This window comes from Schistocerca gregaria, chromosome 2, assembly GCF_023897955.1.
Source record: "Schistocerca gregaria isolate iqSchGreg1 chromosome 2, iqSchGreg1.2, whole genome shotgun sequence".
Lineage (NCBI taxonomy): Eukaryota > Metazoa > Arthropoda > Insecta > Orthoptera > Acrididae > Schistocerca > Schistocerca gregaria.
The window spans coordinates 637320363-637347909 of record NC_064921.1 but is presented as its reverse complement, the minus strand read 5'-3'; the positions used below and the strand labels follow the sequence as shown (position 1 = coordinate 637347909).

Sequence of the window (27547 nt, the reverse complement as noted above, 5' to 3'; positions counted from 1 at the left end):
CAAGAAGGTGTTTAAAACATCAATGTAGGCCTGTGCTGTGATAGCGCCACGCAAAACAACAAGGGGTGCAAGCACCCTCCATAGAAACCACGACTACATCATAACACCATCGCCTCCGAATTTTACTGTTAGCGGTACACACGCTGGCAGATGACGAACACCGGACATTCGCCAACCCCACACCCTGCCATCGGACCGCCACATTGTGTACCGTGATTCGTCCCTCCACACAACGTTTTTCCACGTTTCAATCGTCCAATGTTTACGCTCCTTACACCAAGCAAGGCGTCGTTTGGCATTTAGAGGCGTGATTGTGGCTTATGAGCAACCGCTCGACCATGAAATCCAAGTTTTCTCACCTCCCGTCTAACTGTCACAGTACTTTCATTGGATCCTGATGCAGTCTGGAATTCCTGTGTGATGGTCCTTTATACACTCTGCCTACAACCTTCTTCAACTATTGGCGGTCTCAGTCAATCAACAGACGAGGTCGACCTGTACGCTTTTGTGCTGTACGTGTCCCTTCACTTTTACACTTCACTATCACATCGGAAACAGTGGACCTAGGGACGTTTAAGAGTGCGGAAATCTCGCGTTCAGACGTATCACACAAGTGAAACACAATCACCTGACCTCGGTCGAAGTTCGTGAGTGCCGCAGAGCACCCCATTCTGCTCTCTCGCGATGTCTAATGACTACTGAGGTCGCTGATATGGAATACCTTGCAGTAGGTGGCAGAACAATGTACATAATATGAAAAACGTATGTTTTTGGGGGTGTCCGGATACTTTTGATCACGTGGTGTATGTCTTCTTGGTACCGTTATCGGGAGTTGACTGAGACAGCTATGTAAGTTGTGTTCACAGCTAAGTCTATAATAATAAGTTCATAAAGGAGTCTTCTACAGACATAGATAGATAAATGAAAAATAAAAATTAAAACTAAAATAATAAACGGGTTTCGAACACGGGACCAAAAAGTCTGAAACCGCGACGCTACCATAGGCGCCACCGCTACAGTTAAATTTGTTACGAGCTAAAAGGCATATAAACAACTTTTCTGAGAAATGGTTGAGACGTTTGTTGGCTTATTTTGGCTCATTTTTCTCTGGGCGAAGTAGCTGAGCAACTGGACGAAGGCACTTGCAGTGTTCTCCTCGTAAGAGTGACGATGCAACCAGTCTGGCTACCTTCCGCCTTCTCTGTTCCAGACGCCTTCTCCAGCGTCTGTTCTGCCACACTGTCCCCACCGAGAAACGTTCTGATTTTCGATGCTTCACACTGCTCCTTCAGTTCAACAGTCAGGTTTTTACAAAAATGTGCAAGTTACTTCTTTACAAGAAAAACCATTACATTCTTATCTTTTTATGATTCCCATAATTTTAAAGGCTTGACGGAACACAGAAAGTTTCACAGCTTGAATTTTCCTCTCACGGTTTCCAGAAATGACAGATTCTTGTCGTTTTCGAGTGAATATCGTCCCATTGTCCCCCCGAAAGAATAGACAGTTCCATTTTGGTATTCCTTAGTCATGTTGCGCAGTGTTTAGTAAGGAAACGATAGGATATTTTTTTTATCTTTGTGTAGGAAAAGCATTTCACTCTGTAAGGTTTGACTACCACAGAAAAGAATAAACAATATCAGTAAAAGGTGACAGTTTACGGCTGCCGGGTGGTGATATTCTGCTAGGTAATGTTTCAGTTTGGAATTCCCAAGTGTACACATATTTTTGTGGGCGGCCTCGTTACAGAAAATGCTTACAATACGGCTTAGTCATCACAGTGTGCATGTTTACACGTATCACACTGTTGACTCGAAGGTTGAAAGCGTGTAGGGGTGAACGGATATAGATAGAGGAATTAATATGGAGCGCAAACAAGATAGGTACGATAAATTAAAGATAAGCGCACGTTAGACGCCACACCCGCCTCCGTGTCGCGATCACGGTCGGTTTAGCAGCCAGCAGATAAGGCGGAGCCGCAGGTGTTGCAGAGCGGCGCCAGTGGAGCGGGCAGACAGCGGCGAGCAGCATGAGCGGCAACAGGAGGAGCTTCGCGGAGGCGGCGGTGAACGGCGAGGCGGCGGCGCGCCGGCTGGAGCGCAGCGCCAGCACCGCCTCCAGCGCCTCCGGCGACGACCGGCCGCCGCTCAGCCGCAGCGCCAGCGCCAGCTCGCTGGGGGGCGCGGGGGCGGCGCTCACCGTCACCACGGCGCAGGGCGTGCTGCGGGGGCGGCGCGCCAGGGCGCCCTCGGGCGCCGCCTACTGCGCCTTCCAGGGCATCCCGTACGCCAAGCCGCCCGTCCGCGAACTGCGCTTCAAGGTCTGTATCGTCCCCACTCGCAGTTCCACCTTCTGGCCTGGGAGCTGATTAGTAGCAAAGTGCCACAGGGTTCTGTTCTTGAGTCACTCATTTCCCCTACATATAAAGTTACGCGTTCTGGCCCAAGAATGGCCAATAGGGCCCGGCCGACTGCCGTGTCAGCCTCTGAGAATAGCGTCATCGTAGAGAAACAACTGAGATTTGAAAGGCAGTCGCCAGGTCCCGATAGGATCCAAGTTCGGTTTAACGAAGAGTACTCTACCGCACCGGCCCCTTACTTAGCTTGCATTTATCGCGAATCTCTCATCCAGCTCGAAGTCCCAAGCGACTGGAAAAAGGGACAGGTGGCTCCTGTGTATAAGAAGGACAAAAGAACAGACCCGCAAAGTAACAGACCATTATTCTTAACTTTCGGCTTGCTGCAGAATCTTTGAACACATTCTGAATTCGAATGCACTAAATTTTATCGTGAGGGAAAAGCTTCTGCCCAATAATAAGCACAGTTCTAGAAAGCATCGCCTTTCCTTCACATGATATACGGCGTATTATGGACGAAGGGCAACAGCTTCAGAAAAGCAATTCACACGGTGCCCCACTGCAGGCTTTAACGAACATACGAGCATATGGAACAGGTCACCAGATACTTGAGGCGCTCGAAGACCCTCCTGCTTAATGCGAAAACAGAAAAGTGGTATGTAGTTAATACAACACAGATCTTTTTTCTACCAAACCATAACTTATGATAGGTATGTGAATAATACCACAACGCTTTTCTTGCCAGAAATGACAACTAACCAACTTTTTGGTAACACGAACTACCACACTTTCTCACTCTTCTTTCCAGGACTGCTACTAGCTAAGATAGTTGTTTGTAATTTAAAACTAATACGCTATCTACCACATTTTCCGAACCAGGCGCCGGCGAGCAATGCAGTGATTACAGTCTACCAACAGGAGTATTACTATTTCTTCCCAAGCATCAATGGAAACAGTGCTCACATCATATATATATATATATATATATATATATATATATATATATATATATATATATATATATATATATATATATAGGGGTCTCACCTAACTCTGCCACCTCAAAAATCTCTGGAATAACAGAAGATATTCAAAAACGGTTTTCACCGGCAGAACGTACAGCAGTGGCTTAGGAAACCAAATATTATGCGATATTTTAAAAAGTAAAAAATACTATATTCAACACAAATTTCTGTTTTTTTAAATGGACACCCCTTATTATTTCGTATGCAATCAATAACATGAAAAATCATACAAATAATGGCGTCGGTTGCATCACAATACATCAATTACATCACGAGAAGTTGCGTAGCGAAGTTGACCCTTGAAATAAATGAAGTGCACAGCTACCGCACGTCCTAACACTCAAGCGTGCACCTCACGCTGCCGATAATTGTGATGTGATTGAGCCGCGTGGAGTGGCCGAGCGGTTCTAGGCGCTAAGCAATTGTTACCCCAAGGTCCGGTACCGCCTAGACTAGATGGACTCCCGAAGGTTCACAAAGAGGGGGTACCATTACGCCCCATTGTCAGCAACATCAGGGCACCTACATATTTGTTGGCCAAATACCTGATGGGAATATTAAGTCCTTATGCGGGTAAATGCCCTCATCACATCCGTAATTCCGTGCATTTTGTTAAACGCCTTGGTAGCTTCAGGTTGGATGAGTCAGATATCATGGTGAGTTTTGACGCCATTTCCTTGTTTACGAGGGTACCCCTGCGAGAGTCACTAGAATTGATTAGTCAGAAGTTTGACGAGAAGATCACTAAACTTTTTAGGCATGTCTTGACTTCCACGTATTTTCTTTGTAATGGAGAATACTACGAACAAACGGAGGGAGTCGCCATGGGTAGCCCACTCTCACCGGTGGTAGCGAATTTGTGCATGGAGAACTTCGAGGAGGAAGCCCTGTCGTCGTCCGAATGGAAACCTACTTGCTTTTTCCGTTACGTGGTCGACACGTTCGTCATCTGGCCACATGGTATGGATAAACTCCTTGACTTCCTTACACATCTAAACTCCATACATCCCAACATCAAATTCACTATGGAGACTGAAACGGAGGGTAAATTACCTTTCCTTGACGTCTTGGTCAAGAGAAGGGCTGACGGCACCCAAGGTCATGGGGTGTATCGGAAAACAACGCACACTGATCTGTATTTGCACGCAGACAGCTGCCACCACCCTTCACAGAGGAATGGGGTACTTAAAACTCTAGTACATAGGGCGCGCACTATCTCTGACGCAGAGAGTCTACCCCAGGAATTGGAACATCTGAGAACTGTATTTCAAAAAAATGGGTACTCATAGTGGCAGATTCAACGTGCTCTCCGCCCAACCACTACAGCACAACCTGTGGAGGTGGATGAAATTACGAAGGAGGAGGTAGGCACTGCGTTTATTCCATATACAAGCGCACTCTCGGGGAAAATCACCCGCATTTTGAAGAAACACCGGATCGGAACTGTGTTCTGTCCTTCGAATAAAACTCGTGCACTGGTGGGGAGCGCCAAAGATGACCTCGGTTTGAGGAAGGTCGGCGTGTACCAGATTCCGTGTCAATGTGGCAAGTCGTATATTGGTCAGGCGATGCGTACCGTCGAGGACTGATGCCGTGAACACCAGAGGCACACTCGACTGATGTATCCGAGCGAGTCGGCGGTCGCTGAACATTGTTTGTCGGAAAATCACGATATGGAGTATGAACGTAGGAGAATTCTGGTACAGACGTCGAGATACTGGGACAGCGTTGTTAAGAGGCCATCGAAATTCGCACCAATGATGACCTTATAAACCGTGACTGTGGCTACAATCTTAGCAAGGCTTGGGAACCAGCGATTGGCTTAATCAAGAGTAATTCGAGCAAACGTATAGTTGTGACGACCACGGCGGACAGAGCCATCACACCGACGTCATCTCAGACGCCGTCGCAATCTGTTCCACCACGCGACCGTGGCGCGGTGCGCGGACGGCGGAGGGAGTACGCCGCGGGCAGAGGGTATTTAAATCGGCTGGCGCTGCGACCGAACCCAGTTCCCCCTGAGCAGCCATAGCATACGGATCTCCGTACCGGCACGTTCACAGGAGCTCAGTTCGTCAGTTCACCTAATGATGGCGACATGTATGATCGCCGAAATATTGTGCCCGTTTTACACATTGTAGACCGGCAGTACACCCGTGGATATTTTTATTATCAAATACGCCGGGAGAAACTCAAGAATCATATAATACAGTTATCTGCTCCACGTGAAAGGGGTTAGGCCAGGCCCTGATTCGCTTCTAAAATACCTTTCTCCAACTAAACACACTCCAATTGTAAGGTTTTCTGATTGGAAATGGCTCAGTTTATTGAGGTAGCACACCTGGTCAGTAAAACCTACTAGTTCGATGATCTCCCAGGGCTGACGAATCTAATAAAATGGCGCCTAGCATCATTGGGGAACATCGGTGAACATTTTATCTCTAACAGAAGTTGTTCCCAATGACGTGATTTATCACTCCTAGACCTTTGGCGCAAATACTTTGAAGCACCATGTACATGTTCACTGAGGTGACATGAGTCGCCGGCCGGAGTGGCCGAGCGGTTCTAGGTGCTACAATCTGGAGCCGCGCGATATCTACGGTCGCAGGTTCGAATCCTGCCTCGGGCATGGATGTGTGTTATGTCCTTAGGTTAGTTAGGTTTAAGTACTTCTAAGTTCTAGGGGAGTAATGACCTCAGGAGTTCCATAGTGCTCAGAGCCATTTTTTTGACGAGTCATGGGATACCACCTAATGTCGTGTCGGCCGTCCTTTTGCCTGACGTAGTGCTGCAATCCGATGTGGCACCGACTCAACAAGTCGATGGCAGTAACTACAGAAATATTGAGCGTCTACAGCGTCAGTCAACATTTGGTCTCTAACAAAATTAGTAGCATAATACTGCCCCAAAGGGCACGGTTCATGATACCAGCAGCCTATCGCCTGGATGTTGACCTATTCCAGACACCACCATCGACCACAAGTAACAAATACAGGCGATTCATCCGGCCAGGGGACACGTTTCCATTGACGTACGGTCCCATTTAGAAGACTGCACGCCAAACGCAGTGGTTACTGACGATGTCGTGGAGTCAATACGCAGACACGTAGACATCGTCTGCCGCAGAGCTCCAAGTTCAGTACTGTACGCTGAACGGTATGCTCAGAAATGTAGCTGCACTAGCGCTGTACGTTTCTGTCAGAGTTACCACAGGTCACCGCCTATCCTGTATTACTGAGCTGAAGAACCTCAGACCACGACATTCTGATAACATATTTGAACAACCAACATCTAGTCGCCGACTCGTGGTTTCAGCGTCCTTAAACCACTATCTTCGCAGTCTATCTTCGCTGTTTCCGACACTCTTGCTCTCAGGCACCGGGGCAAAGCATTCTGCTCTTTGTCAAAGTAGATTATGTCACTGGATTTCCGTATTCGCGTCCCATGTCGTCACTAGAATGATTTCACGTTCGTCTCTGCTGGGCTTATATACTTTCCTAACGACGTCACACGCCCACATCATCACCAGGCGACATTTACTCTCTCCGTGTGCAGTGGTCGTAGCGTTTTGGATGATATAAAACAGGAACTGAACTCCGGATCAGGCCCAGAGGACCACGCGATGCCGACCAGCCGCCATAGCATCTTCTGGTATTCGCATATGGTATGAAGGGAGTCAGCACGTAACTTTCACGGCCGGTGTCCATTTTCCAGACATTTTTAGCCGTTGCTCCTCACTTAGTAGCTACTCAGTTGGCTTTACATGGCTGAGCGTGCGCCGTTCCAGTCCTCACACCAAGGAAACATCCCTATTAGTACCAGGAACTGAACCCCGGTCCCACTGACCTCTAAGCTATGAAGGGAACATTACGGTTAATTCTTAAATATACATTAATGAATTGCCACTAAACATGACAAGATGATTAATAAGGCTATTGTATTTGCACCTAACGCACACATGATTGCGAAAGAGGAGTCGTGCAGTTAAAAAAATATTTAACAAATACGCCAGTGAGTAACAGCTCTTGGGTTGCAGTTTATAGTTTGTCCCTTCATAAAGCTCACTGTACATAGTTACTGAAAAGAACTCTCCTAAAAGTGAGGCAGTTTATTGCTTCAATACACTTACTGTCAGCGAAAGCGAATATTATTATCTTAGTATTGATGACAAATGAAAAATTTCCTTGTAGGTATTATATCTAGAATTTTGAGGCGAAACTGAATTCATTTGTATTCAGTATAAGAATAATCGCTATAGCTACTAACACTCAGAAACTAATGCTTGAACACTCCGTTCGTTTTCTCTATGTTATGTACCATTTCACATTTCTAAGTGAGTATCACCTCGCATATTTCTTGTGGACGCTTCTACAAGGGTTTCCAAATTCTAACACCCGTGTCCCCAATGAATTTTATCGTTTACGATCTCGCTTCACTCAATATGAACTGTTGTTTTCACTCAGAATACACTTGAGAAGAAACCTATCTGTACCTCAGTATCGCTTCTTTATCTCTTGCACAACAAGTGTGCATTATTTTGCAGGCCGAACTGGGATATATGACTAATAATTCTGAATTTAAACTTAAATTCAAGGCTATCGGTGTACATACTCCTTTTATTCTGGACAGGAATTTCTAATAGTGGTGTAGAGCCTTTGGCTTCATGTGTTACATATTCCTGTCGTAGACTTATAGTTTATTGATTTTAGCCATAATCGGTGATACATATAATTAGAGTCTCGCTCAAAAATCGCGCCGCTTTGACTCCACCGGTCCCGAGAAAATAAATAAATAAAATTAAATGGACAGAAAAAGAAATTAATCTCGTACACCAAACACAGCTCATTTAATGTTCTTCATAACGAGCGACAGAAGTTACATTTCAAAAGCTTGAGTCAGTTTTAAAACGTGTGTTGGACACATGTGCGATTCAGTGCCCTCGACATTAACCATTCTAGATGATATCTGAAGGTATCACCTACTATGCGAGGTACTTCGTTCCTCTAGCTACAGGTTTTCAACTTGCTGCTGCTGACGCTCATTTGTTCAAGCCACCCGATATGCAGAGGAGTTTTACTTGGACTTGAGTGCTGTAGATGAAGACTGATATCCAAAAAATGGATGAATCCTGTTGAGATCCATCTTTGCACTCTCCTACTTTGCAAAAATTTTCAGATGTGTGTGAAATCTGATGGGGCTTAACTGCTGAGGTCATGAGTCCCTAAGCTTGCACACTACTTAACCTAAATTATCCTAAGGACAAACACACACACCCACCCCCATGACCGAGGGAGGACTCGAACCTCCGCCTGGATCAGCCATACAGTCCATGAGTGCAGTGCCTCAGACCGCTCGGCTAATCCCGCGTGGCCCTACTTTGCAACCACAGAATATGTCGAGGAGCGCGATACCGGCCAGGCAGGAGTTTTGATGTGTGCGTTGATGTAAAACACTCCGAAGGTTTCATAAAGGACAGTACCTACTTGGCTCAAAAGAGCCGAGCTGCACTACAGAGGTACGCATATTCTGTCGTAGCAAGAGTTGAAACACTTAACACAATTGGGAAGGAGTTTTCAGAGAATGTTATTTTAGACACATTCCGTCTGTCAGGTATTTTTTATATTTTAAAGCTGGATACAAGGTAAGACCAGAGGTTCTTCTCTGGCACTCCGTCCTGCTGCTAATGAAACGGCCTCAACGGCCAGACCCTGCATACGAAATACCAATTCATTTGACTCCCAGTCTAACAAAAAAGCTTCGTTGTGTCTTTCTCCCATAAGGTAGACAAGTATTCGCATAAACAGTACTGTGGAGAGCTGCTTCAGCTACGGTCGCAGGTTCGAATCCTGCCTCGGGGATGGATGTGTGTGATGTCCTTAGGTTAGTTAGGTTTAACTAGTTCTAAGTTCTAAGGGACTAATGACCTCAGAAGTTGAGTCCCATAGTGCTCAGAGCCATTTTTTAGAGCTGCTTCAGTTAATCGCACCTGCAGTATTAACATTCTCACTATGCATACTCTGTAAAAGAAGAACTTGGTCTACTGTACTGGTACCCCAGTGTTAAACGCTGTCGTGCAGCTTATTGTTTCCACAAAAGAGCGAACACAAATTAATGTCGAATTTCCCCTTTATTGGGAGTAGCGAGAACAAGGAGCCAAACCACTAACTATCGGATGCTTACTGCCAGAAGCAGAATGCTCTGGGAGTATAGAACATGGTATGTTGTAGATTTCCAATTTCACAAAATAATGTCAGTGTTCCTGTGTGTCGAAAATATGGCCAAATCCGTTGTCTAGGAAATTCATCCTGCTGAAGACGTCAATAGCAAGGTTAATGCTCACAAAATCCGCATCTATGGAGAGATGTCAGCCCATCACGTAAATGAAAGTTTTGTTTTGTTTGCTAAGTCGGAAATTTGCTGTGTCAATGTGTCAATTATATCTCCATTTACATCTGTGATTAGGCAATACACCTTTCGCCAGTTGCTAGCACTCCAGTGTATGTAAAGTGTAATATCACCGAAGACTAACAATCATACATATTTAAAGTAAAATTTATCATTGTGAAATGGAAATGTTTGAGGTATACGACTGTATTGTAAATTTATGAAATAATTTCTTCTGATTAAGTCACTTTTCACTAATATTTAATTAGCATGACACGTTTCAGCAGCATGCAGGTGCATTACAGATACATACACAAAACATTAATCTGATTAATGTAATGTAATCTAATATTCCCAATAATGACAGCATGCTGTCGAAACGTTTCGTGCTAGTTAATGACTGAAGCAGTAGAAAATGTATCATCGAACATCTTTTTCCTCAGTTAAAAAGCTTCAGTTTCAGAGCAGAATGATTTCTTAAAGATCAGTCGAAGCGACTGTCGTTAATTGAGGTAATAAATCTGGTATATGTTCCGAGTAGTTCGAGCAGCAGTGAGCTGGTTCTAAAAATGTATTACTTAAAAGTTGATGTAAATGAAGGAAATAAGCTTTGGGCAAGATATTAATGGTGTTGCCTGTGGCGTTAAATTCCTGCATCTTGTTACGAAGTCTCAAATGTCTACTTCTGTTGTGTGATGTGTTGTTCTGGATGAAACGAAGGGCAAGCACACACTCTACTTACCGCCAAGGGCACCGCTGAGTTATTGCCTCGTTTGACAGAGCAATTTCCATATCAACATGATATACCAGCACAAAATATTTTTCATGTAACCCCAGAAGGGAGATACCGCATATTAATACTGAGTACACCTGCAAGCAGAAAAGGAAAATTCAACGAACCCAAACTAAGGTCAGCAGCCGTGGTTGTGTCAACGAATATGGTAGCTAGTGAAACCTTCCCTCCGCTAACCCAGTATACTGAGCTCTTATTAGTTTCTATCAGTTTTGCATAGCACTTTCAAAATGGTTTAAATTTTAATGAAGATCTCTACCTATGGTGAATTCTACAACACTGGCGCACAAGTTCTTTTGCGATTTGTTTTACAGAGCAGCGCATCCGTAGTGTCCACAGGAGACACTTATCTGTTTGGTCCAGTAAATACTATCTGCTTGAGAGGTGCCTCTTAAATACCGACCAGATTAAGCAGATGACAGCTGTTGCCACTTTCTGCGGATCAGCTTTACGGTTGTAAATACTTTGTCAACTGGCAGTCTCGAGATAAGATAAAACTGAGGCGCTGAAAGGACAACGCGGCGGCGATAAAGCGACACCGGCTTGGACCAACAGATCAAAGAGTTAAAAACGCTACAGGCAGCTTATCGGCACCACTGATCGCTGAGCTCACTTTTATTCGTGGAATCTTCTACTTTAGGTTACTTGAACTTAAATTTTATATTATTGTATCAATTGTGGCTGGAGAACACCGCAGATGTTTTCATAAATTACATTGTAGGAAATACTGCAGCCATCTAAAAGTTTTATAGAAATGATTTTATTGTACCATTACTAGTTTCGGGCCTGATCCCATCGTCAGAGAGTAGCGTTGACTTCTTGGCAAGATTTATAAAATTTTTTGTTGAATACGTAGTTTACAAAAAGTCTTACTTTCTATACTCGCTCTATACATTATAATTACTGCACTATAAGCTCTCCTTTACATATTTTAGAGGGCCGGCCGGTGTGGCCGAGCGGTTCTAGGCGCTACAGTCTGGAACCGCGGGACCGCTACGGTCGAAGGTTCGAATCCTGCCTCGGGCATGGATGTGTGTGATTTCCTTAGGGTAGTTAAGTTTAAGTAGTTCTACGTTCTAGGGGACTGATGACCTCAGAAGTTAAGTCCCATAGTGCTCAGAGCCATTTGAACCATTTGAACGTATTTTAGAGGAAAAAGGAGTACAAAGGGTTTTGTTAGAAGAATTAGAAATATACAACCACATTCATACTAAACGTGACTGTATCTTGAATGATCAACTAGAATTAAGCAGCCATATTTCCCTCCAAAATTTCATACTTCTTTTATAATTAGAAAGCTTAGAAATATTAATTGAAAGAGCCGAATACCGTATTCTTCACTGACCATTACCAGCAGCTTTCAAACCCGAATAATTCAATGTATAGCTCTAAAATGTTGTGTACTACGATGAAGTGTCTTTGCAGTAGCTCCAGAAGTATAAGATATCTGTACAATGTCATGTTCTTTGGCCCATTAAATTAGCAGCCGATGTAAACAAATGTATGGGTCATCTTGTATTTGGTTTAGCTCATGTATGAGCAAAAATCGAAAAAGAGAATCAAAATTTTCTCTCTTATAATACGTAGGGGAGAACCTTTCATGACGTAAGTACAATGTACAGAGATTATTTAAATGTGAAATCTTTTTTGAAGTAAGTATCCACAGACTTTCAATGTTAAAAATCTTAAGAAAGTTCGGGCTCCATTCAAAATTAATCAAACTGATAGAACTCACCTTAACCAACACCCTACCAAAAGTCAAGTTCAGGGGGGAACTCTGTGAGCCATACATCATAAAAACAGGTTTAAGACAAGGAGATTGCTTGGCACCCCTGCCGTTCAACTGTGCTTTATAATGCATAATGAGGGAATGGTACAAGACTAACCCTAAGAACATCCAATTTGGAAGACCCAAAGACAACATAAGTTTAAATTGTCTAGGATTTGCTGATGACCTTGCTTGCTTGTCCAACAGTGATAAGGAAACCAAACAACAAGTCATCTCACTGCAGGAAATAGCACAGAAAGTTGGGTCTTGGAATATCCTTCGAAAAAACAGTCATCATGTTAACTGACCCACCACTCGTAAACAAAATTGCCATAGGAAACCAAGAAATCAAAATTATAGATAAATTTAAACATCTGGGAGAAATCATAACATACAACCTCAATGAAAAACTAACATGGCATAACAGAATAAACAAATTACCTAGAGCACAATACATCACCAAAAACACCTACAACAAAAAGAGCCTGTCAATAGCAACAATATTAAAACACTACAAAACAGTCACTCAACCAGAAACAACATACGCAAGTAAAACCATCTTAAAAAGAACTAACACTGCTCAGGTAGACAAAACAATCAAAATGGGGAGAAGAATTATCAGAAGGTGCATCGACAAATCGTACCAGAAAGATGGACACTGGAGAGTAGCTACAAATGAAACAGTCTACAAGGAAATAGAACCGGTAATGAGTACAATCAGGAAGAAACGCATTTCATTTTTCGGACATCAAACCAGAACACCAGACAACAGGATCATCAGGAAATTAATAGAAAATTTGTGGAATAGTAAGTGCAACATTAAGCGGATTACAGAAATCAAGGAAGATATGGATGAGCTACATATTACATTGGAAGCCCTAAGAAACAAAACTGACAAAATCATGAAACTCACAGACAAACAAACCAGACTGCAAACGAGAATCAACAAACAGACAATAGGAAGGATGATTTCCGATGAAGAAAGGATGTGAACCGAGAGAATAAAGAAGTATTGGGCTGACAGGTAACTGAAAAATTCTTTGTATAAAGTAGGCTAGAGTGGTCCAATGAAGGCCATAAAATTTAAATAACAAATAATAATAATAAACTACGCAATCACAAAAACTTTGTTATATTTTAGGACACAAACGTAATATCTTTTGAAAATTATGTAATCATATAAACTGTTATATTTTAGCAGATAATTGTAAAACTTGTCAAGAAATCAAGGCGACTGTCTGATGATGGAACCAGGCCCGAAACTATTAATGGTGCAGTAAAATGCTTGTGGCCTGTTGCAGTATTTCCTACAGTGTAATTCAACTTTTACAAATCAACATAGACTGCTGGCCATTAAAAGATGCAACACCACGAAGGCTAAAGAATTTTAAAAAAATGTTTTTTGTGCGTATACAGTAGGTTATGAAGAAAGCGTTACTAGGTTTGTAAGTGATCAAGTTAGTGCATATGACTACCACGTTTGTCAGCTAGAATGGCTCCAACTCGGTTTTCATCGGTTTGAACTGCTGTTGGATGACAGGTGCGGTACGTCATTCCATGCTCCTTCGACTCTCTACCAAAGTTCAACAATCGTATTGGCTGCAAGCGCGCTTCTCACTCTGCAGCAGCTGACCAGACGTTTTCACTGGGTGAGAGAACTGGAGAACCTGCTGCCCAGGGAAAAGCGTGAAACACCCATTGTGTCGTGACTGGTCAGAATCTGTATCGAGACAGATCAGAACAGCACGGGCAACACATGATCTTGCGTTGTTCTATTGAAAGATATAGTCGCGGACGCCTCACAGATGGGGCACAGCCGCTGCCCTTGACCCATAAGAAATGTAACGTCTGCTGTCCAAATGACCGTCTATGCGAAACAGAGATGGTCGTGTTGTATAGTCAAGGGCATCCCATACCATCACGCTAGGTGCTGGATCAATAACGCTGATGACGATTACAATCTGGCAAAATCCGTTCTCCTCGGAGACTCCCCGTACGGATACGACCATCGCGAACTGTACCCGGGAAAAGGCTCCACAATTCTGTAAGTGCTCTACTGTGAACAGTGACAATTTGAAAGACACCTCTTCGGTCTTTGTGGTGGAAAACTTACCCACCCTTGGTTATAACACATCTTCGTTTCAATTTTGTCAGTAACAAAATGTCTCATTTAAGTCTATAACTACAACTTAATAATTTAATTTATGAACAAGATACAACCACTCACTGCTTACCGATCTTTTTTCACGTAATATAAGAAATTTGCCATAACTGTTTGTTCCAACCAATTCCAGCTTCTTACGTCAGCATAAGCAAGAATTGTAGAATGTCATCGATTAGTGCTCCAAATTTATGAAGTGAAATGTACTTGGCAACAAATGATTTTTCTTCTATATCTGGCACACTGCGTTACTGCCGTTCTGTGCCATACGCTGCATACTGGTGAATGTTCATACCACACTGTGTGATGTTGTCATCTACATTTGAGCTACTTTTCAGTACCACAATATGAAGAGTTCTGACCCTCACTTCGACCAGTACTCCCAAAAATAACATCTACTGTGAAAAAAGAATGTAAAGTGACTGATATACCCCTGTTGAAAATATAATGCTATGGCTGAGAGTCTCCGATACAAAACACATGTACATATTCACGTACTTGTGGAAGATTACGAGGGCGTCCAGAAAGTACTGCCTACGAATTTTTTATGTGAAAACTCTTAAGGATTTTTAAATAAATCAAACGTTATTAACATTCTACATTTTTATTGTTCCTGTCTACTAATTTGCAGCTCTCTGCTGCTAAAGGGTTTCGAATTGCACCGTGTAACATGGCGGTGTGTAACGTAACTAAGAGTTTTCACACAAAATATTCGGAGGCGTTACTTTTCAGCACGCCCCGCATATTGATTCCTACCCAAATTAATTCTTGCAGTTAAACTCTGCACTGCTTTTCACCATTCTTCTTCACGTACACTGGAATGTGTAGGCAGTACAGTTACGACTAACGAATACTGTATATGTGTACCAATAAATATATAATTTTCTATTTATGCCCTTGCAAGCAACCGTACATTCATCTTCCAGACTCTTACCGCTACAATGGCGTCCAGCAGAAGGTTCAAACCAGCCTGCACTTGCAGCGCCCTCGTGGTGTCTAGTCATTTTTACAAGGTCTCTTACAACTTGCACTCGTCTTAAAAGAGGACGTGCTGGCGCCACTCCTGTGTCTAATGTTGGCGTGCAGCGAACGACTCTCATTCCTGCCGCGCCAAGGAAAGCCGCAGAAATGGCCACCTTACTGACAGCTGATGCTCAAGAATGTTCAAGACTTCGCCAAACTGTTCTGTGGATACGTTTTTTGCTGCAGATAAGCTCTTTCCCGGGCTCATGGCGGGACCTACGAAAAATATAGGCCCCACAAAAAACTTGTTACGTCACACTAGTTGCCTTGTCCGACACACATCGCGAACGCTCGGCTGCGTCCAGAGCCAGGAGGGAAATCACAGTCTCAATGGAAAGGTACCCATTAAAGACTGGGACCAGACGGAAAATCAGTATCTCAGTGGAAAGGTACCCGCTAAATAATTAACATTGTCATGTACTATCATGAGCAGGTATGAAGTATTAAACAGGTCTAAAATAGAAACTCGTTCCCGCATGAGACGTTCGCTGCAACTCGTAAGACCTGTAATATCACGTGCTGTGACGCACGCCACCGAGCAACTTTAATCATGTTCTTCGTTTATTATTGACCACAAAGGTAGTCATTAAATTTTAATTAAATCCTATAAAATATCAGGCTGGAACCAGGAAGCTTTGTGCTGGTGTTAGTTCTTCTCTACATTCACTCATTCAATAAAAAAAAAAGACGCACCACGAAAGAATTAGCCAAACGGGACGGAAATCGGTACATGTGATGTACATATACAGACAAACAATCACAATTCCAGAAAAATTGTGTGATTTATTTAAGAGAAGGGGCTTCATAAATTGAGCAAGGCAACACCGCGATGATCCAGCTGTGGGCCTTATGAAAGCACTTATTCGGCTTGGCACTGGTTGACAGAGTTGTTGGATGTCCTCGTGAGAGATTTCAAGCCAACTGCTCGTTAGATCGTCAAAAACCCTATCTGGTTGGAGGTCTCTGCCCACAATGGTGCAAAGGTTCTCAATTGGCGAGAGATTCGACGACCTTGCTGACCAACGTAGGGTTTGGCAAGCGAAAAGTTAAGCCGTTGAAGCTCTCGCCGTGTGTGTGTGTGTGTGTGTGTGTGTGTGTGTGTGTGTGTGTGTGTGTGTGTGTGTGTGTGTGTGCGTGTGCGTGTGCGTGTGCGTGTCGAGGGAGGGGGGGAGGGAAGGGGGGACTATCTTGCTGAAATGTAAGCTCAGTATTGCTTGTCATGAAGGACAACAACACGGGCGAAGAATATCGTCGACGTGCAGCTATGTTTTAAGGGTGCGGCGGATGAAAGGACTCCTGCTGTGAGATGCAGTTGCACCCTAGACTACCGCTCCTGGTTGTCGAGGCGTATGGCAGATGACAGTCAGTTTGGTATTCAACCGCTATCTGGGGCGTTCAAAAACTTCAAATGTGTGTGAAATCTTATGGGACTTACCTGCTAAGGTCATCAGTCCCTAAGCTTACACACTACGTAACCTAAGTTATCCTAAGGACAAACACACACACCCATGCCCGAGAGAGGACTCGAACCTCCGCCGGGATCTCTGGGGCGTTCACTTTTGTATCTTCCCACTGTCTGGAGCTTCTCCAGACTCGTCTTTGGCTGGAATCACACTGATTGGAGTAGATTTGTGTTTAGTCACCAGTCCTATTTCGAACTCAGCCCCGACAACGAGCGAAGAGGTGTCTTGAGATGCCACGCAATGTGGTGAGATGCGAAGTTTAATGTCGCCCGCCATGCAACCCGACATCGAGGAGTGATAATGGAGGCTGCAGTACCCCTTGGGATATCATCCTGGGCACCTTTACAATACAGTGGTATGTCGACGATATTCTACCCCACATTTTGTTGCCTTCAGGGCAAGCCATTCTGGGCTTGCTTTTCAGCAAGATAATGCTTGCCCGCACACGGCGAGGGTTTCTATTGCTTTTCTCCACGCTTGCCAAACCCTACCTTAGGCAGCAAGGTCACCTGATCTCTTCTCAAGTGAGAACGTTTGTAGCATTATGGGCACTGCCATGCAACCAGCTCGGGATTTTGACGACCTAACGCTTCAATTGGACACAATTTGGGACGATATCAATCAGGAGGACATCCAACAATTCTGTACCAATCAACGCCAATTGCTTGCATAACAACCAGAGGTGGAACAACGCGTTATTGACTCGCCCAATTTGTAAAGCTCTTTCTCTTTAATAAATCATCAACTTTTTCTTAAATTGTTATTATTTGTTTGTGTGTGCACTTGCATCACGTCTCCCGATTTGCGTCCCATTCGGATAATTCCTTCGTTGTCCTCGGTTTTTTGTCTTAGAGTGTATTTACTCATCACATTTTCCCAAAATAAATGTGTTGGTGGAGTTCTTGGTTTTCGAACACTGATTTTGGTTGTTCAGGGAACATTCCATCTCAAAAATCATCTGGTAGTCACTCTGAAAATGTCTGCCGTGCAATGGTTCCTTTACTGAAGGCAGGAGGAAGTAGCCCTCGGCTGCAATATAAGAAGTATTCAAGGGGGAAGGGAGGCACCTGAAATAAAATTTGATATCCCAGAGAAGCAGCATGTTTGACTATGTCATGTGTTGGATTAGTTGGGAAATAACCGTAGAGCATAACAGGCAGTTCTCTGCGACGTTTCGTCTTGACTACCTTCCGTATTCTCATCATGAGATTTCGGTGGTGCGGTTCTGTGTCGATTTGCCACTTACGAATGTAATCTGTTAGCACCATTCTATTTCAGTCCCAGTCCCAAGTTCGGTGTAAGAGGCCTCCCGAAACCCAGCTGGCGGCGATCTTTGTAAGTAAAAGGATGTCGTAAAATATGCTGTAAACTGATCCATGACTGATTTTCACAGTCGTATCCATCGTTGTGAAGCGATCCTTGCGCAACAGGACTCTCTCTTTTCTCGTTATTCCTGATTCTTGACAGAGAGATGGTCCGCTACGTATTCTTTTGTCATTCTCACTTTGTTTGACCTCACTAGAAGCGTCTGCTCCATCTTATCACTGGGTCATATGATGTTGGTTTGTTACATGTGGATTGTTGCAGCGTTGTTCGCCTTCAAACGCACAACATGAATTTCCGCACTGCGCTCCACGTTATCAATGGGCTCTGCCACTTTTGTTTAGCTCCTCCAGCGGAGAACTAATGGTACGGTGGCCCAGGGACTTCAGACAGGTATCTGGAAACGAACAAAAAAAATTATGAGGGGCCAGTATTGTACATTTGAACACTTTTCAGACTTTAGCCCCTAGTCGTGTAACAGATCTTTAACATATTTTCTTATTCCGTTTTGCAATTCTAACACTTAATTGATGTGTGCTGTCGTCTCTTGCGGAGATAAAAAAGGTACTCCGGAGAAGTAAAGTTTTTCCGAATGTGAAAAACCGCTGCGATATTCAACATAGTCGCGCAAGTAAGATCAAATATTCTGTTCAAATTTAAAAGTCCTGCAGTCGATAAACTCCTGTCACTATTGTATTTAATAATCTATCTGTTACATCATTGTTCTACTACGTACCAATAATCACTAAGTGCAATCAAACTAAGAAGAAGTACTATAAAAAATAAGTTTCAAGTTAAAAACATTCTGAAATAGAAATTATTGGCAACTAACACAAATTTCCAATTTCCAGCCAAGGAAAATTGTTAATCGACTAAAGAAACTCAGTTTTTTAACAAGTATCACACCTTCAGCGGCAGAAGGTCTTCTTCCGTTTCAAAGTAAACAATTATGCACGATCGACTAAGTACGGCTTAACTGTCCAAGTAACTAGTTCTAAAAGTGTATTGAATTTTATTCACTGTAAAACTCTGTAACTGAAGGATAAACAATATTCTTCAAATAACTTTAATATTTTATTCATCACTTAAATATATACAAAGGTTATAGAGAACACGACTTCAAGTCTCAACAACAAAGAAAAAATAAAATGTCGGAAACTGCTTACGGAAACTTTTATCATGCATTCCTTCATATGATTCTAGAATCAGTCACTAGATTGAAACACCGACCAGGAAACATATGTTCGTAGGTACACACCCTCCACATTAAATTTAAACAGATAAATTGTTAACAAGTTTTTAGTTTTAATAAGTGACGTAATCACCCTCGTTATCATCAATCTTTTGCAAATTATAAATATCGGATCGATAAAAATTTGGTTATGGAGCAAAATATCTGGAGATGGCATTTTGGACATTTTTTTGTCACTTCTAAAATGTTGTAGAGATCGGAATAAATGGAAATTCGATCACGGAATATCGAACGAATATGGCGGTTGAGCCAATACCTTACACCTCCAGTTCATTAATTTTTTTCCAGGGTTCATGTTGCACAGTGCGGTATTGTGTTATCGTGTTATAGAGTAACACCTTTTCAGTTGACAGTTTCTAGTGTCGTTTCTAATAAAGTTTCATTTAATTGATCAAGTTGTTCACGGTTTTTGCACTTCGGAATGAACAATCCCGCGAATACTCCACCAAACATACAAAAGCCCCTTTTTGGGGTGGAAATCTCTCTCAGCTGTACTTTGTGAAAATTCATTTGAAGAGAGCCACTACCTTTTCCGTTTTGGATTATCACTGATGATCCAGTTTTCATCTCCAGTGACGAAGCGAACAATAAACGCTTCTGTATTGTGCTGCAGAAGCAATAAGTTGTATGTGGTGGAAAGGTTGGCTTTGTTTGTCTTTACCAATCTGCTGCAAATGCTCTTGGATGGTCGACCAAGGTTGGTTAAGAGTGTTCGACAGTCCGTCGATTGTCTGATACGGATTTTCTTTCGCTTTCGCCCTTAACATGTCATTGTCTACAGTTGTTGGTTTTACTGATCTATACCAGTCAAAACGATCAGAACTGGTGGATTTGAACTTATTAAACCATCTTTGGAAGTTAAGAACGTGCAGTGGATTTGGACAATCATCGCAAATGCTTTGATAGCAACTGTTGCTTTACTAGTCTTGTAAACTCAAAAATCATACAATGTCGCCCGGATATGTAGCTCTTCTGGTATTCGGCTGAGAAATTCACCATAAATTGCAAAAACGTTTAAGTATTTACGACTAAATAGGTCACTCTCACCTTGAAATGTCTTTGGTGCGACACTGAAGTACACAGTGAGCTGATAAATAAGAAACGAATATCGACATGCGCAGATACGACATTGTTTTCCGGTGCCACAAGTAAAATACTTTATATTTTCGAGGTGATGAAGAAATATTTATGAGTATACCCCATATGCGAAACAAAGAAACGGCATCGGTTTATGTGGTCGTCAGAAAGAAGTGGATTCAAAGAATGTAATTAATGTCTTTTGCATGTTCGCCTGTAATGCTGGTTTCTCGTTTCCCTGAGTTGCTAAGGAGGTGCCATAGTAAAGATACCTGTAGGGAGGCAGAAAATGTTGTTAGAGATCAGATCACTTCAAGAGATCGAACTCCATACTGTAAGCCTGTTGTCTGTGTTCACACTGTGTATCAGGCACGGGTTGTAGCTGAGTGAGTTGTTGCGCTGGTGTTTCAGCCGCCGCAGCCAGCCGAGAAGTGGACGAGTATCCGGAACGCGACGGAGGAGGGTCCGGTGGCGCCGCAGGTGAACCTCTACACCGGCAGGCTGGAGGGCGACGAGGACTGCCTCTACCTCAACGTCTACACGCCAAACGTAAGGGCCGCACGCTGTGTGGCGTGCCTCTCAGGGTGGGGCGTCCAATTTCTCAGGGGAAGGAACACCATGATGTTTGAGGAGGGAGGGGAAGGCGAGTTGACGCTACAAGAAACGGCAGAAGCTGTTGCCTTTGGTCTCCGTATCTTCGTCCGACATTTGTTCAGTGATTTTTCTGATGTTTCGCCAGCGGCGTCGTCAATTCGCCCGTCAATGTTGGTGTTGGACTGGAGTCGAGCTCACAGCCATAAAGTATACCGGGTGTCCTTCCCAAGACGCGTCAGCCGCATTTGCTTTGGTGTTTTGGCAGATATTAGCGGTTTCGTTCTTGCGCAGTGTAAGTGCAGTCAGCCCATGCAAATATTGCTCGCCACGTCTTTCATGCGACGACCATATGACGAAATGAGTTGGTTTGTTTCCCGTTATGAACAAAATAAATTTTAAAGCGCTATTTTACGTGTCCATTCGGTAGAGCTGTCTCAAAGTAGCCTAGTGCGATATTCGTTTGTTCGACGAGTATTAACAGTAACACTAAACCACAAAGAATTTGATAGAGCGGTCCCTCTTTAGTATGGTGCGATATTCGATTTATCGGTGTGTGTTAACAGGGACAATAAACCACAAAGACTAACTAGTACTCCAGCACCTACTGACAATGAGTAGAGTTCTATTGACTGCTGCAGATGTGAAGCAGCGCTTCTGAGTCGCTGCCGGGGTATTAGATATTCTTCGCGACTTACTCTGTCTGTTGATACACACTGATAAAAGGAATTTCGCACTAGACTAGTGTGGGACCACTCTGTCAAACGGACACGCAAAACGCCGCTTTTAAAATCATTTTGCTTCTAACGAATTAGAAACGGACGCTTTTGTCGTCATAGGACGTGGCATGACAGAGGCAGAAAGCAGTGTTTTGCAAACACCGGCCGATGCACCAAGAGAAAGGGACATCCTCTATATACCTACCGCGTTTGAACGTCTTTCAGAGATCTACCGCTGTTGTGTCCGCCTCCGGTAGCTGAGCGGTCAGCGCGACTGACTGTCAATCCTAAGGGCCCATTGAGCCAATATCGCCCGCACCGTAGCTCAGCGTGTTCTGTCAGACGGTTAGCTGCCCTCTGACTGAGTCAACGGCTCAACACTGAACTTGAACGGATGTCCTTGGACATCCACAAAAAAAGGCCCAGGTTCGATTCCCGACTGGGTCGGAGATTTTCTCCGCTCAGGGACTGGGTGTTGTGTTGTTCTAATCATTTCATCCCCATCGACGCGCAAGTTGCCGAAGTGGAGTCAGATCCAGACTTGCACCCGGCGAACGGTCCACCCGACGGGAGGACATAGTTCTAAGTTCTAGGGGACTAATGACCACAGCAGTTGAGTCCCATAGTGATCAGAGCCATTTGAACCATTTGAACGTAAATAGGGAATAACTATTAAGCGGCGGCAATAAGTGTAAAATGAAATGGCAGCATGTTAAACATAATAAACAGGTGTAACATCAATAATTCGAATGAAAAGAATCCCTACAAACCACATAGTTAATCCACAAGGAAGGTTACAAAATGCTTCAAAGGGCTCTGAGCACTATGGGACTTAACATCTGTGGTCATCAGTCCCCTAGAACTTAGGACTACTTAAACCTAACTAACCTAAGGACATCACATACATCCATGCCCGAGGCAGGATTCGAATCTGCGACCTAGCGGTCACCCGGTTCCAAACTGAAGCGCTAAGAACCGCACGGCCACACCGGCCGGCTGGAAGGTTACAGTCAAGTGTGTGTGTGCGCAGAAGTGAAGTACAATATAAGAACTGAAAATATGCATGCGAGTTGGGCGAAAATTTAAATCTAAACTTTTCGATCATTTGGGATTTTTACCCGTGTCCCACCTCAACGAGAAATACAGTATTTCGTGAGCATGTTATGTGTTACAACGTACTGTACACTCATACCAGTAGAAAGAGGCGTTCCAGCATTTGGATACTGTACTCCATTCATCTCTACAGTGAGTAATGAATTCTTTCAAACAGCCTTTGGTCATCTCGTAAAACTTGCAAAGACTGTACACTGCGCTGCTGAAGTTCTTGAAGCGTATCAGCGAAAGTGCTATACACTTCGCTTTTGAGATCAGAGGACTGAGGTCAGGTGATCTGGTCGCCCACTTTGCAGCTGCCTGCCTGTCGGTGTTGCAGCACACTAGTCCGTCAGATGTCGCCTCACGTCAGCAGCAAAACGTGCGGTTGCCCCAACGTGCGTGTATCTCATTACCCAAGAAGTGAAATCTGAAGCCAATGAGATGGGACTTGAACGAAAAGTTTACATCTGAAATACGTTTGTACTAACTAACGAAATATTTCGTACTGAAGATTTTAGCGACTCTTAACCGTACATTCTCATTTATCTCACACACGGCTAGTGTACGATACCACGTTTAATGAAACTCTTTGACATCTTTTACACTTTCACTCGTATCAGTTTGCACTGTTAATAGCTAAATATCGGGAGTTACTAACTGCCTTGGACAGGCCATAAAAAATAACGAGAAAAGATTTTGTGTTATGAACTTGATGTAGTACTTTTCAAATATTGCTTGTAGGAGACATGATGGTTTATTACTTTCTGTACGATAATACTGTAACTGTGCACGCCAGCCTCCCAAGGGTTCGATGCCCGTGATGGTGTGGATCCACGGCGGCGGCTTCTTCAGTGGCAGTGGCAACGCAGACATCCACGGTCCAGAGTACCTGGTGGAGCACGGCGTCGTCGTCGTCACCTTCAACTACCGCCTCGGTGTCCTCGGTACGTAGGCAAGAACGTCTCTTTATGATTTTCCAGTGTGCTGCACTTCTGCTAAATTTCGCGCACATTTAATGTGTGTGTGTGAGTTTGTACGTGTGTATGTGCGTGTCACTGAGGTAAGAGAGGAGACCCGTACGATATTATGCCAAAACAAGTAAATCATTCATCAGTTCGAAGATTATTTTGAACACCACAGTGTTTTTACTAGGTATGGTTTGTTAGAGTGGTATGCTGTTCCCTTCCTTCGACCTTTGAACTCACTTATGCACCCAGTTGTAGGAGGAACTATAGTTTCACGGTGGATTCTGAACCACGCTGCTGCTCAGGATTTTTCACATCAACAATCGCAGAAGACAAGTGAAAAGTCACAACTAAAACGCCTAAGACTGACCGGGGATCGAACACGAGACCTGTGGCTTTGTAATATACACTCATGCTCATAAATTAAGAATAATGCTGATACATGGTGAAAGAACGCTCTGGTGGGCGGTTTGCGGGTTTAAATCACCTCAGGGTATGACTATGCGGTGCATTTGACCTGCGGTCGTCGAACGGTGGCACTGCCAGCAGTCCACATACCCAAAGGTGTGTTGGTGCATGTCAGAGTACGGTGCAGCGAGTAAGTGTGCAGACATTTTCAGACGTACTAATGGTTACTGTGTGTTGATAAAATGGTTAAAATGGCTCTGAGCACTATGGGACTTAAGATATATGGTCATCAGTCCCCTAGAACTTGGAACTACTTAAACCTAACCAACCTAAGGACATCACACAACACCCAGTCATCACGAGGTAGAGTAAATCCCTGACCCCGCCGGGAATTGAACCTGGGAACCCGGGCGCGGGAAGCGATAACGCCACCGCACGACCGCGAGCTGCGGACTACTGTGTGTTGAAAATGGCTCAAAGAACACATATTGATGACGTTCTGAGGGGTAGAATACTAGGACGACTGGAGGCTGGTCAAACACAGCAGGTCGTAGCACGGGCCCTCCGTGTGCCACAAAGTGTGTTATCAAGATTATGGCAACCATTCCAGCAGTCTGGAAACTTGTCCAGATGCTACAGTACGGGACGACCACAGTGTACAACACCTCACTAAGACCGATATCTCACCATCAGTGCCCGCAGACGGCCACGGAGTACTGCAGGTAGCCTTGCTCGGGACCTTACCGCAGCCACTGTAACAGTTGTCTCCAGACACACAGTCCACAGACGACTGAACAGACATGGTTTATTCGCCCGGAGACCTGCAAGGTATATTCTACTGACCCGTGGTCACAGGAGAGCCCGCAAAGCCTGGTGTCAAGAACACAGTACATGGTCATTGGAACAGTGGTCCCAGCTTATGTTCACGGACGAGTCCAGGTGTAGTCTGAACAGTGATTCTCGCCGGGTTTTCATCTGGCGTGAACCACGAAACATACCAACCCTTCAATGTCCTTGAAAGTGGCCTGTATGGAGGTCGTGGTTCGATGATGTGGGGTGGGATTACGATTGGCGCACGTACACCCTTGCATGTATTTGACAGAGGAACTGTAGTAGGTCAGGTGTGTCGGGACGTCATTTTGCACGAGTATGTCCTCCTTTTCAGGGGTGCAGTGGATCCCACCTTCCTCCTGATGGATGATAACGCACGGCCCCACCGAGCTGCCATCGTGGAAAAGTACCTTGAAAGAGAAGATATCAGGCGAATGGAGTGGCCTGCCTATTCTTCAGACCTAAACCCCATCGAGCACTTCTTGGATGCTCTCGGTCGACGTATCGCTGCACGTCTTCAAACCCCTACGACACTTCAGGAGTTCCGACACGCACTGGTGCAAGAATGGGAGACTATACCCCAGCAGCTGCTCGACCATCTGATCCAGAGCATGCCAACCTGTTATGCGGCCTGAGGTGATCATATGCCACAATGATGTCGGGGTATATGCGCAGGAAGCAGTGGCGTTTTGTAGCACATGTTTTTCTGAACGGTTTTCTCAATTTATCACCAATACCGTGGAATTACAGATCTGTGTGGTGTGTGTTCCCTGTGTACCTATGCTATTAGTGCCAGTTTTGTGTAGTGCCTCGTTGTGTGGCTCCACATTCTGCAATTATTCGTAATTTATGGGCATGAATGTATATTGTGTTATATACGCTGCTGTGTGTCCAATTATTCGTATGGCAGTCTTCTTTTCCCAGGTGGAAATCTGAGTTTGTCTGATTGAAGCAGCTTTCGAGTGGTTAAATAACAGCTGGTTGTCCGGTCAAGGAGTGCTAAAGTCCTATCCACGAACGATGGACGTTCGCGCATGTTGACGCACGGACAAGGATTGCAATGTAGAATATTCTAAGATACAGTTGCGGTACGCGCATGCGCTTGACTTCCGCTTGAAGAAAGCGTATAGGGAACAAATTGTGTCTCTCGCTAGCTTTATCGCTAGTTTCATCACTCACCACGACAATCAGGGATGGCAACTCGTAACAAATGGTATCAAAATTCTCTAAACTACTCACTACGATCACATTTAATATAATGAACGCTCATTGGCTGTTGGAGAGTACGTGACACAGGTGTGCAGAACAAGCTTAAACTCGGCTGCCCTCGTTTGTGACTCGAACTATAGTTTCCGGGTGATATACGTCCATATACATCAAAAATGGTTCAAATGGCTCTGAACACTATGGGACGTAACTCCTGAGGTCATCAGTCCCCTACAACTTAGAACTAGTTAAACCTAACTAAGGACATCACACACATCCATGCCCGAGGCAGGATTCGAACGTGCGACCGTAGCGGTCGCACGATTCCAGACTTAAGCGCCTAGAACCCCTCGGCCACTCCGGACCTACATACATCCATTGCACAGTGCCACTTGAGCGGGTTGCTTCCAAACACGTCTCCGACCTCCGACGATTGACTGAACACATATGCGACACTCATCGGTGAAGAGAACGTGATGCCAATCCTGAGCAGTCCATGTGGCATGTTGTTGGGCCCATCTGTACCGCACTGCATGGTGTCCTGGTTGCAAAGATGGACCTCGTCATGGACGTCGGGAGTGAAGTTTCGTGTCATGCAGACTATTGCGCTCAGTTTGAGTCGTAACAAGACGTCTTGTGGCTGAACAAAAAGCATTATTCAGCATGGTGGTGTTGCTGTCAGGGTTACTCCGAGCCATAATCTCTAGGTAGCGGTCATTCACGGCAGTAGCAGCCCTTGGACGCCCTGAGCGAGGCATGTCATTGTCAGTTCCTGTCTCTCTGTATCTCCTCCATGTCCGAACAACAGCGCTTTGGTTCACTTCGAGACTCCTGGACACTTCCCTTGTTGAGAGCCCTTCCAGGAACACAATTGAACTGCGATATTGACCGTCTAGGCATGGTTGAACCACAGACATCATGTGTACCTTTTTGCAGGTGGAATAACTGGAACTGATCGGCTGTCGGACCCCCTCCGTGTAATAGGCGCTGCTCATGCATGGTTGCTTACATCTTTGGGCGGGTTTAGTAACATCTCTGAACAGTCAAAAGGACTGTGTCTGTAATACAATATCCACAGTCAACGTCTGTTTTCAGGAGTTCTGGGAA

The 27547-nt window shown here is 44.2% G+C and overlaps 1 protein-coding gene across 1 annotated transcript in view; it reads left to right on the top strand.

The window, feature by feature from the left end:
* The first annotated feature begins 1969 nt into the window (after positions 1 to 1969).
* Positions 1970 to 27547, top strand: part of LOC126334672 (juvenile hormone esterase-like) — an 88370-nt gene continuing 62792 nt past the window's right edge. Inside the window, exons 1-3 of the mRNA XM_049997137.1 lie at positions 1970 to 2320; positions 21037 to 21174; positions 23827 to 23974. Of these exons, the coding sequence (XP_049853094.1) occupies positions 2030 to 2320; positions 21037 to 21174; positions 23827 to 23974 (577 nt within the window). The 5' untranslated portion in view covers positions 1970 to 2029. The remainder of the gene's footprint in view (positions 2321 to 21036; positions 21175 to 23826; positions 23975 to 27547) is intronic.